The following is a 12905-nucleotide window of genomic DNA, read 5'->3' as shown; positions in this document are numbered from 1 at the left end:
TATAAGTATTTAATATAAAACTAGCGACCCGCCCCGCCTTCGCACGGGTGCAAAATTCGGAAAAATTATACATAAAAACCTTCCTCTTGAATCACTCTACCTGATACAAAGAACCGCATCAAAATCCGTTGCGTAATTTTAAAGATTTAAGCATACAGACAAACATACTAAAATAGCGACTTTGTTTTATACTATGTAGTGATATAGTATCGTTGAGTTAGTATCTCGTAACACAAGTCTCGAACTTACTTCGAGGCTAACTCAATCTGTGTAATTTGTCCCGGATATATTTATTTATTATATTATTTATAGACGTGATTTTATCTTTATATGTGGAAGGGTTATTATATTACAGTAGGTGGGTACTTTCATAAAATATAGAATATTGTTGTATAATCTCGATGTACCGTTATTATATCTATGACACTTGTGTGTAAATAAACTTCTTTGCTCTTTCATGCCCTCAATTTTCCTAAATTCTTCAAATTAAGTATTGGTGCAACGACAAAATAATGTGTTTTGATAAATGCAAAAAATAATTGGATATAATAGTGATTGTTGCATTTTACAAGTGAGTATAATTTTCACATGTTTTTTTTTATTTTGTAACCGTGCTGCAACTCGCGAGATCTCTGATGGAAGCAGTTGGTTGACAAAATCATTAGTCACGATACACAGCAAGGAATGACCGATTCAGAGAGAATATATGAACTATAGCATCAACATAAAATTGAACTTATTTAGATAATATATAATACCTTATCATAATTGAAACTGTTTCTATGTATATACGTAGAAAATGGGAAAAGGTAACGACAAAGAAGAAGAATAGAAACTGTTTCTATGAGACATATAATAAGCATTAATGTCTTACTTATTTTAAAACAACATTGCATTAAAAGAAAGCAGAAGTCCCAAGGTCCTATTTACAATTTTGAAGATTGGCCAGAGGTTCTTGCTCTGTTGCTTTGCTTCTTGTTATGTCTAAAATTAAGTGTCCACATTTTGAATTAAAAAAAAAAATGCCTAGAGCAAACATACAACGCCATCAGTGATATGTTGTTTTGAAAAACGAACACATTGTGTTTAGATATTTTTGGATTTCGAACAAGTTCAAATATAAAAATTAAACTCTACGCCCGCCGAGTTTCTTCCATTAATTTGAACATGTTCGTTATTCGAATACAGCAATACTGATTCGCCAAAATTCGGAATATAAGCAAACATAACCAATCATCATCAGTGCAGTGAACATCCTACACCCGCGAGGCGAGGTCACGGCGACATGGTGCGCCGCGGCGGCCGCCATGGCCCTCGTAACAATAACCACTATAACTGGGAACACCGCTGTGGTGGCAGCTCTGAGGAGATTGAGGAGGACGCCAGCTCATTATCCGCTGGCCAGTCTGGCTGCAGCTGATCTGCTGGTCGGGACCTTCGTGCTGCCTATAGCCGCTGCTCGGGAGCTGTTTGTGTTTCAGTTGAGTAAGTATCAATAGCGTAAGATTATTTTTTTATTTCCATGGATAGTTTTATAAACAACTGTCAAATTTCATCTAATAGGACAGTAAAGTAGAACTTATCCGACTACATTTGAGGCGTAATGGTGGTAATAAAGTAACGTCTCAAATCTGAAAACCATGGTATAATGTACAAAATTAGTTTGGTAAGTACGCAACGCAATCAAACCATGTATTAACAATAAAGATATAACAAACAATTTGCAGAAATTTATTTTAGTTTGAATTGGATCTTTTTTTAAAGTACCTATATGAACGATACAAACTTAACGACAGTTCAGTGGTATGGGACACTTACAAAGCACTATTTCTATTTTTATATACACGAAGACGTAGATAAAAGGCGGACGTAGTGTGGCTTGAAAAAAAGTGAAGCATCGTAATGGCGGCATTGTACGCATGTGTGAGTGATGGACGATGAAATAATCTATAACGCATCTATGACGTAATGGCGGCCGACTGTCACACTATTGGTGAGAGTGTGTGTGTGAAGCACACTATATAATGCTTCTTTTTGCCGTATAATAAAACTGTCCGCCTTTTTTTCTTCGTCTATATTTACACTTTAATCGAAGAATAAAGCACAAATTATTCAGCTTCATCTCCTCCGAATTCAAACAACAAAAAGTTTGTCACTTTCCCTAACTTCTCCTAACCTCTCACTAGCTTCTCTTCTAGACTGGGCAATCTGTTCCTGCTGGAGTACCCTAGACGTCCTTTGCTGTACTGCCTCCATTCTCTCCCTCTGTGCCCTTGGTTGGGAACGCTGGTGCTGCATCACAAATCCTCTAGCACGAGCTAGAAGGATCAAGAGAGCAAAGTTCTACGCGGTCCTGGTATGGCCTGTGTCGACCGTGGTAGCCTTGCCTACAGCCTTCATTCCGTCTCCGAGGCATTACCACGCGGGGGAGATGGCTAAGGCTTGCACTGTTAATACTAATGTTGGGTAAGTTGTGCTGCAGAAGTTTAAGTGATGCTCATACCACATAGATTTCTGGTCTCAACTTGTGTTAACATTTTATGGTGATAAGCAAATAATTTTGTTCTTACATATATATATAATCACGTTTTTATCCCTTACGGGGTAGACATAGGTAACAATCTCGCTATGACTGAAAGATCACGGTCTAATAGTGATGGCTAAGATAAGCCATCGCCTAAAAATGTCCTGTCCTTCTGAAAGAAATTCACTGTTAATTCAATAAATTCGTGTTACAATAACATTCCTGAATTTATTGAATCTCGATAAATCTTCTCGGATGTCTTAAAGTAGGTATATAAGGTAAACTAAATTTCCAATCTTCAATTGGAAATTGATGTTTAACTCGTTATTTTCTTCCAATTTTATCTTTAGAAACCTACCCACCGGAACCGATTTGAATTTATTTTTTTTACTTTTTTCAGTTACGTGTTCTTCAGCACATCATTCTCGTTTTTCTTGCCTGCCAGTGTGATGGTCACGTTCTACGCTCGGATACTACGTCTACTGGCAATACCACCGACCATAAGGGCACATCGTGGACGAGTTTCGCAGGTGTCTTACTAACATTTGTCATATACATACATACATACATATTGTCACGTCTATATCCCTTGCGGGGTAGACAGAGCCAACAGTCTTGAAAAGACTGAATGGCCACGTTCAGCTATTTGGCTTTATGATAGAATTGAGATTCAAATAGTGACAGGCTGCTAGCCCATCGCCTAAAAAAAAGAATCCCAATTTTGTAAGCCTAATAGGCTTACATTTGTCATATCTTCCTAACAATTTGTTTCGATTGCATCTTGGAGACTCTGACTTTTGCAAATCCGGATCATACATACATATAGTCACGTCTATATCCCTTGCGGGGTAGACAGAGCCAACAGTCTTGAAAAGACTGAATGGCTACGTTCAGCTGTTTGGCTTAATGAAATAATTGAGACTCAAATAGTGACAGGTTGCTAGCCTTTTGCCTAAAAAAAGAATCCCAATTTTATAAGCCTATCCCATAGTCGCCTTTTACGACATCCACGGGGAAGAAATGGAGTGGACCTATTCTTTTTTGTATTAGTGCCTGAAACCACACGGCACTGGATCATTATTGTCATTTATTCCAGAACTGGTAGTCTGGCGCTTACGAAAAGCAACTATTGGTACTTTTACTTTTACTGTTGGTACTCTCACTGACTGTCTTCATGACCATAAAATTGTTAAGACATATGTATGTTTGAAAAACTATGTCATGTAGTACCTAAGAATTAAAAAACTCAGCTGTAAAAGTTCATTGACAATATTTCATCCCCTCTTTTGACCACTTCTTCCTATTTTTTCGCAATAAAAAGTAGCCTATGTTCTTCCTCAAGGTCAGCTCTGTCTCTGTACCTAAATTTCATCAAAATCGGTTCAGTGATTTAGGCGTGAAAGTGTAACAGAGAGATAGACAGTAACTTTCGCATTTATGTTATTAGTATGGATTAGATGCAGATACAGGCATATAGATTGATCATTTTCACAAATTATTTTTTCAGAATCAAATAAACAGCAGTAGTAACTCAAAAATAGCCAAGTCTTTGGGGTGTGGAGCAGAAAATCCAACAAGTACAGTAGGGTAAGTTCACTTCATCTTTTACTGAAAAACTCGCAGGAGAATAGCGGCAAAAGAAAATAAAATTAACCTATCTACTTCTAACCGTGTGGTTCCCGGCACCAATAGAAAAAAAGAATGGGACCACTCCATCTCTTTCGCATGTATGTCGTAAACGGCGACTTAGGGATGAGCTTATAAACTTGAGATTACTCTTGTAGACGATGGGCTAGCAACCTGTCACTTTATATAAATCTCAATTCTATCAGTAAGCCTAACAGCTGAACGTGGCCTATCAGTATTTTCAAGAGTGTTGGCTCTGTCTACCCCGTAAGCGATATAGACGTGATTATATGTACGTTCTAACATTTTAGGAACATCACATAAAGTAAGAGGTGCAATTCATAGAATAGTGTGTGTCAGGCATTGACAAAATAATCTATACAAATAATAAAACAGTAAAAATATTTTGTCTGTACATTTAGTATTTTTGACTGAAATGGATAGAGGGACACTTAAAATGAATAATAGAAAGCAAAAATATTTTATTTCAATTTCTTGTCTGTCTGTCTGTATGTGATCACGATTATCTCCGAAAGTACTGCACCGATTTACTTAAAACTTTCACCAATTGCTTTGTTTTAACTCAGAAGAACATTTAAAGTTTGTTTCATCAAAATCGGTTCACTAAAAAAAAGTTATCGACATTTGAATGAACTCAAGGCATGAGTTTGCCTGCAAATAAGTTAAGAAAAAAATTCAAAGTCATTTATCATTAAACGACAGCATTATACCTATAACATATAAATATAAGTGAAAGGCGACTAAGGCTAGGCTAAGGATAGGCTTACAAACTTGGGATTCTTTTTAAAGCGAGCTACCTATCACAATTTGAATCTCAATTCTATCATTAAACCAAATAGCTGAACGTGGCCATTCAGTCTCTTCAAGCCTGCTGGCTCTGTCTACCCCGCAAGGGGACGTGATCATATGTATGTACTAGTACTTTAATTTTAGACATCACCGCAACGGCCTCGATGGTCCAGTGGTTAGCGCGTGAGACTGTGAAGTTGGCGGTTCAAGTTCGAGACCCAACAAAAACGAGTTATTTTATTTTTGTGTTGTTTGAGTATTTTATTTAAAAAACTGAAAATCAAACCTAGTACATAATATAATAAGACGGTAAAAATATTTTGTCTGTACATTTAATATTTTGACTGAAACGGATAGAGAAATATTTTTTTACATTTTTTGTCTGTCTGTCTGTATCTGACTGAATGATTAAGATTTAACTCGAAATTTACGCGGACGAAGTCGCGGGCAACAGCTAGTCTTATATATAAAATTCTCGTGTCACAATGTTCGTTCCCGCACTCCTCCGAAACGGCTTGACCTATTCTCATGAAATTTTTTGAGCATTTGAGTAGGTGTGAGAATCGGCCAGCATTTATTTTTAAACCCCTTAGTGATAAGGGTTGTCCACCGTTAACATTTATTTTTTAACTAGAAATTACTTAAAAGTTATTTATATGGCAAAACAACGTTTGCCGGGACAACTAGTTATTTATAATTAAGTAGGTAGGTACTCTAAGGTGTCAGGTCTCATCAATGTGAATACACAATGCATGCAATACAATACATATTAAAATCTTATATGATGAATTGATGACGGAAAAGTGATAAGACAATTTTCATTAGCATAGCATATTGTTTCCGAAATTCAAGTTAACAAAAAAAAAATCAAATTATTTTTGCCAATTTTCAGATTAACGACACCTAAAGGCAACCATCTTAATGTACCTGTCGTTCCTTCAAATGTAAAAAATAACGCAACATCTCCAGTGAAAGCCCCAAATTCTCCGTAAGTATATTGTACGATAAAATTTCGCTTACAGCTAATTACTTGTTATGATGAGAATAGAAATTAGTCGAAAGATTTACCTATAGATGTAACTAAAGGGGGGGGGGCATAGCTAGTGATGTTTTTTTTAGCTATATTAGCTATCCTACGCCTAGATGTTACATAACTATCCTTAATTGATTTTATCCTATTGATAGTGCCGTGTGGTTACCGCCACAAATAAAAAAAGAATAGGATTACTACGTCTCGTTCCCATTGATGTCATAAAAGGCGACTAAGGGATAGGCTTTAAAAGCTGAGATTCTGTTTTTAGGCGATGGTATAGCAAATTGTCACTATTTGAATCTCAATTAAGCCAGCTGAACGTGGCCTATCAGACTGCATGCTCTGTCTACCCCGCAAGGGATATAGACGTATCATATAAAGGAATGAATGACGCCAGGAACATGAAGCGATGTTTTTTTTAATGTAACAAAGACGAACATGATAGATGAATGAAGCAATATTTTTTTTGCCGTGTCGTGTGCAGTGCCGTGTGGTTCCCGGCACCAATACAAAAAAGAATAGGACCACTCCATCTCTTTCCCATGGATGTCGTAAAAGGCGACTAAGGGATAGAGGGCTTATAAAATTGCGATTCTTTTTTTAGGCGATGGGCTAGCAACCTGTCACTATTTGGATCTCAATTCCATCATTGAGGCGTGCAGCTGAACGTGGCCATTCAGTCTTTCCGGGACCATTGGCTCTGTCTACCCCGTAAGGGGTTATACGTATGTATGTATGTAATATTTTTTTTCCTCAGAGGTGGCTTAGTCCCTCGTCAACGTCGCGCAACTCGCACTATCATAATGCTGATGTCGCTGTTCCTCGCTTGCTGGTCGCCATTCTTCATCATGTTACCGGTTGGTGAGTCACAAAGTTTGACACTTTATCAAATGTAGCTAGTATAATTGGCCTGGGTCTTGGATGTTTATCTATATAAGTATTTATTATGAGATAAAGTATCATTGAGTTGGTATTTCGTAACACAAGTCTCGCACTTGCTTCGAGGCTAACTCAATCTGTGTAATTTGTCCCGTATATATTTATTTATTTATGTTTACATTCGTTATTTATATTTTATTTTTGAACAACTCTTCATTTTAACAATAAATTGATTACAGATTAAAGTGATTACAATGTTTGAACACTTACTATGAGTTACATTCATTATGTATTTATTTATGGTGTGTGTATGTATGTATGCGCTTTTCGTGTGTGCGCGAGAGTGTTTGTGCGTGTAAGTCATTAATTGAGCTTATTATCCTACTAAAATTATAAATGCGAAAGTTTGTGAGTATGGCAGGATGTCAGTATGGATGTTTGTTACTTTTTCACGCAAAAACAACTGACTCGATAACGATGAAATTTGGTATGTGGGTAGCTGAAGGCTCAGAATAACACATAGGCTTTGGTTCCCAGAGTTCCCGCGGGATCGATAGGGTTTCCAAGCAGACGAAGTCGCGGGCGGCCTCTTGTTTTAAGTAATATTTGGTCTCTTTATTATTCTTACTTATCAGCCACATGAGAAGAACCTTTTTGAAGGAAGGGAAGGAAAACAAAAAAGTTAGTTATAGAAGATTTTGTATTATGTATTCATCTCAGGGGACTATAACAAGATCTTGGAATGGGTAAGTCAGATTTTACACGAAGCGACTCTCTCCCCGCCTGATTCCGCCACCTTTGCACGGGCACCTGTCCCATATCGGATCACTAGTTGCCAGGATATTTGTATTGTCCTTTTGTTATTGCGTTAGCCTCGAAGTATGTTCGAAACTAGTGTTACGAGATACTAACTCAACGGTACTATATTTTATATTAAATACTTATATATAGATAAAAATCCAAGACCCAGGCCAATCAGAAAAAGTTCATTTCTCATCATGCCCTTACCGGGATTCGAACCCGGGACCTACGATGTCACAGACATTTATTTCATTTTTTTTTAAAGATTCCCTCTGCGAATGCGTCTGGGACGCCACCTGGCAGTGGTGCACATGGCTCGGCTATGTCAACTCTGCGATCAACCCGCTGGTCTACGCGGCCGCCTCGCCCAGTGTGAGGAGGGCCTTACACGCCTCTCTCACTATTTCCAGTTCGAGGAGTACCGCATTGTCTGCCAGTGTGAGAAGGCCTTAGATGTGAGTACGTTGAAAGGGTGTAGTATACTACTCTTGAGAGTTATTGGTGCAATTTTAGAAAATTGTTATTTAAAAAGAGATATTTGTTACTTGACCACAAGGTTCAAATTTAAATGTACCGCAACAGTATTACGTAGCTGTGACAATGACAAACAATGTTACTTAAAGTTTTCAATGTAGGCAAAAATGCTGAAAAAGGGGCTAATTCACGAATACATTACGATTCAAAGGAATATTGAATATTATTTCAAACATATATGTTTGCTTGGTATAAGGAAGACATAGACCGGGTTCAAAGCAAATAAAAAACAAAATTAGTCGTTCAAAATAAATATAATTTATTTACACAATTCAACAAGTTTGTGTTCACGTCTTTGGTATATGATCTACCCATTCATTTATAGCTGTCATAACAAACAGATAAAAAATTGCACTCGAAAAATACTGCATCTAAAATTCTGGAGATGTTTATACTAACTCTTATTTAAAATTTACAGTAACAACAACATATTTACAACTTATCAGAGATTGAATAGACTACTAAATCGTTAACAACCTATAAAATATACCTATTTGTGCAATAGAATCTATGTGGACTTAACTAATGGTAAATTTCTTTTGATAAAATCTCTGCGGACTGAAAAATTTGATCACGACAAGTATTACCATGTCCCTGGTCGTCTTTGGGTTTTTTTTTCACGGAGAACATGGACTCAACATATAATATAGTTGTGCATGTTACTGACATCAAATAATTATGTTCTATGTCTGTGAGTACCCTTAGATTTTGTAGTGTGCAACCTACCTTTCATGTTATTGTGAACCTTTTTTTTGGTAAAACCAAAAATGTAGAAAATTCATATCATTCTCCGTGAATTGCCGGTATGTTTCATAGTAGTATTTAAAAATTCTTCAACAATTTAAAGTTTTATCAAAAATAAAAATCCGCAGAAATATCCATGCAGAGATATTTTAAAAACATAACTTAATCGTATATTTATTATGACTAATTGAACCGTTAGATCTCAGAAACTGGTTTTCGTTCGATAATACTCCAACAACCACTCGGATACAATCGTTCGTCCACAAATACTAAAACAATTTCTATGCAGGGAATGGTTGTTACAAAATGGCGGACAAGATGGCGGTCTCAGAGCCTCAAGATGGCGGCGATGGACAAAATGGCGGCTATGTAAACTGGCGGACGAGATAAGGTGCTTGCTCCGCCGAAATCCCTGGCGTCTGGGGAACAAGTTTTGCAGGTACAACGCCCTGATAGGCAGTAACCGGGCTCATTTTCTTCTGAAACGCATTCCTGAAACAAATTTTAGTGTGTTAGAACTTTTATTAATTTGACTGTAATTGTTATATTGACTTTTTTAGTTAAGTGTTTATTTTGAAATTAAATTTTGTTAATAAGGTAATGTAATTGTGTACATATAATTTTAAAATAAGAAATAGATACGTAATAAACTGGATATTTTATAACATCTCGTATTGCTTTTGTATCTACCCTCAGGAAAATAAAACGTGATGGTTTGAAGTGGAGCGGTGTGCATAGTGGACGCTGCTTCACCATTTTGCCATAGTCATAAACGTCACCAATTTAATACTACGGATTGTGCATCTAGTGAGCTTTTGCCATGATCCAATTTGGGTTACCTCTGTAAAGGTTGCGGAAGTCAGACAGAAGCCACTTCGTGTTAAAAACTTGACTGACTGACCTGACCTGACTTGACCGAGGACGCTCATGGTCAAAAGGCACACCACGAATTCCTTACTAGAAAGGTGAGCATGTAATAACGCCAGGAAAAAACAATAAATCCCCTATAATTCGATAGTATTGTCGATACGATAAATAAATATAAACGGGACATATTATGAAGTAAGTTCGAAACTCGTGTGACGAGATACTAACTCAACGATACTATATTTTATAATAAATACTAAAATATACAGACATCGAAGGCCCAGGACAATTAGAAAAAGTACGTTTCTCATCATGCCCTGGCCGGGATTTGAACCCTGTCACTATTTGAATCTCAATTCTATCATTAAGCCAAATAGCTGAACGTGGCGATTCAGTCTTTTCAATACTCTGTCTACCCCGCAAGGGATATAGACGTCACCATATGTATGTATGTATGTCTACCTCACCTCATCTAAACGACACTCCTGCCCCGGTCTACGCCTATGCCAGCATCGTTCCGGAGTCCCGGCAGCCCGGGCGCTGTAGGAACAGGAACAAACTCCACCCAGACACAGGGCGGCTCCAGGAGACGGGGCTTCGGCGGTACCGGCGAGAGCGTCGCATTGGACGTCGTACACGCAAGCTTCGTTGAGCGCCCTCACGGCTGCGGGAGAAGGGAAGCGGCAATGGATTAGTTAAATACAGGGTGACATTTAAAACAACTGCATCCTTTTAAACATAGACCCTAACCATGCTTCTGAGCCGTTTGAGCCTATTTTTATTTAAATTAAACATCATCATTTTCACATTTAAAAAACCCTCAAAAACTACGTCACACGCTTTATTAAATACCGATACTACAAAATAAAATTAAAACTAAACATGTAAATAAATGTCTGAAAAATAAATTATTTTTCTAGCATCAAGATCAAGTAAAGTACAGAGTTGTGCTAGAGCGCTCAGCTCAATGAATTGTGTCGTTGACCAATCTTAAGCGTCGCTTTTCCGCCGGCCGGGGTGATATTACGTATTCATCGTGGATTTTGATACTTTTATTTTTTTCGTACTTCCTGAAATATAAACCGATATTTTTCTTTTAACGTTTTTAAATATCCTTTAGATGAGTACACTTAACAGTTAAATTTACGCAGTTGAATTAAATGTCACCCTGTATAGATTGTGACATGTTATTCTGAATCGTATTGGACGTTATAATAAATACGAAAGGGTCGTTGAGGGTTCTCGCGGCTGTAGAAGAATTTTTTGAGCAGATAACTTGCAGGTAGCTTTATGCCAAATTTCAGCTCGAACGGTCTAGTAGTTTGTGCTGTGCGTTGTAAGTCAGTCAGTCAATCATTTATCTTTGTGTTTTATATTAATAGACAGACTTCTTTTGAGACAAGCTCAAGTCACGTTGTGGGCGACCCAGACAGCCCAGCACCAGCATATACTTGACACTACAGTAGTTATAATTAGATTTAAGTGATGTGACGTCAATAAGTGATACCTTGTATCTAATTTTGAAAATAAATCTATTCTATTCTATTCTATTCTTTCTCGTACAGTCACAACAGACTACTTAATTTTACTGCAAAGCTTCTATTACCTTACGTCTATATCCCATGCGGAGTAAACAGAGCCAACACTCTTGGAAATACTGATAGGCCACGTTCAGCTGTTTGGCTTACTGATAGACTTGTGATTCATATAAAGTGACAGGTTGCTAGCCCGTCTACCCCGCAAAGGATATAGACGTGACCATATGTATGTATGTATGTAACTTACTCTTAAGACATGCCCTGGTCTCGTTGTGGGCGACCCAGTCAGCCCAGCAACGACATATCCCCTGGCACTCCATGCCTGGCCCAGTGCACTGCAAGGAATCCTCGCATTCTTCATACAGCATAGCATCGCGGACTCATCTGATCGACTTAATAAACTTACTCTTGAGACAAGCCCTGGTCTCGTTGTGGGCGACCCAGTCAGCCCAGCAACGACATATCCCCTGGCACTCCATGCCTGGCCCAGTGCACTGCAAGGAATCCTCGCATTCTTCATACAGCATAGTTCTAGCTGAACGTGGCCATTCAGTCTTTTAAAGTCTGTTGGCCCTGTCTACCCCGCAAAGGATATAGACGAGACCATATGTATGTATGTTACTTACTCTTAAGACACGCCCTGGTCTCGTTGTGGGCGACCCAGTCAGCCCAGCAGCGGCATATCCCCTGGCACTCCATGCCTGGCCCAGTGCACTGCAAGGAATCCTCGCATTCTTCATACAGCATAGCATCGCACACTCATCTCATAGACTTAAAGATAATAAACTTACTCTTGAGACATGCCCTGGTCTCGTTGTGGGCGACCCAGTCAGCCCAGCAGCGGCATATCCCCTGGCACTCCATGCCTGGCCCAGTGCACTGCAAGGAATCCTCGCATTCTTCATACAGCATAGCATCGCGGACGCATCTGAAATGTGATAAATATTCATCAGGATTGTTTGTTTGTTTGTAAACTCTTTATTGCACATTATATATGTACATATTGTGCCGTGTGGTTCCCTGTACCAGAACAAAAAATTAAAGGACCACTCCATCTGTTTTCCCATGGATGTCGTAAAAGGCGACTAAGGGATAGGCTTACAAACTTGGGATTCTTTTTTAGGCGATGGGCTAGCAACTTCTCACTATTTGAATCTCAATTCTATAAGCTAAGTAGTTGAGTGTGGCCATTCAGTCTTTTCTAGACTGTTGGCTCTGTCTACCCCGCAATGGATATAGACGTGACCATAATTATGTATGTATGTATGTTTATTGCACATAAAAAAAAATGTAACAAAAATAGAAAAGTCATCGGATATAGAAGAATATGTACAATGGCGGACTTATCCTAATCGGAATTTCTTCCAGTCAACCAAAATATAAACGAAAATCCATAATCAAAAAGGCAGCGCACATTAAAAGCATTGAGGATGCGTTAACAGGTAAACAGGTCTTATAGCTTATGGCGGTTTTTCTTCCTTCTAACCGACTTCTATCATTAAGCCAAACAACTGAACGTCTTGTTGGCTCTGTCTACCCCGCAAGGAAT

General features: G+C 38.1%; 2 protein-coding genes across 3 annotated transcripts in view; one reads left to right on the top strand and one right to left on the bottom strand.

Moving 5' to 3' along the window:
• Nucleotides 1–1307: 1307 nt before the first annotated feature.
• Nucleotides 1308–8126, top strand: LOC106130934 (5-hydroxytryptamine receptor 2B-like). The gene is made up of 7 exons (XM_060954691.1): nt 1308–1485; nt 2199–2466; nt 2925–3054; nt 4032–4111; nt 5853–5948; nt 6751–6854; nt 7939–8126. Exons 1-7 carry the CDS (start codon nt 1308–1310, stop codon nt 8124–8126), a joined length of 1044 nt encoding a protein of 347 aa, XP_060810674.1.
• Nucleotides 8127–8442: 316 nt separating this feature from the next.
• LOC106130940 (tenascin) overlaps nt 8443–12905 on the bottom strand; it is a 37077-nt gene continuing 32614 nt past the window's right edge. For both annotated transcript variants that reach the window (XM_060954562.1, XM_060954561.1), the window contains exons 6-8: nt 12148–12284; nt 10286–10482; nt 8443–9443 (exon numbers count right to left, since the gene is read on the bottom strand). In XM_060954562.1, the coding sequence (XP_060810545.1) occupies nt 9279–9443; nt 10286–10482; nt 12148–12284 (499 nt within the window). In that variant the 3' untranslated portion in view covers nt 8443–9278. The remainder of the gene's footprint in view (nt 9444–10285; nt 10483–12147; nt 12285–12905) is intronic.

This window comes from Amyelois transitella, chromosome 4 (genome assembly GCF_032362555.1).
Source record: "Amyelois transitella isolate CPQ chromosome 4, ilAmyTran1.1, whole genome shotgun sequence".
NCBI classification, from domain to species: domain Eukaryota; kingdom Metazoa; phylum Arthropoda; class Insecta; order Lepidoptera; family Pyralidae; genus Amyelois; species Amyelois transitella.
This window is presented reverse-complemented; position numbering and strand designations above follow the sequence as displayed.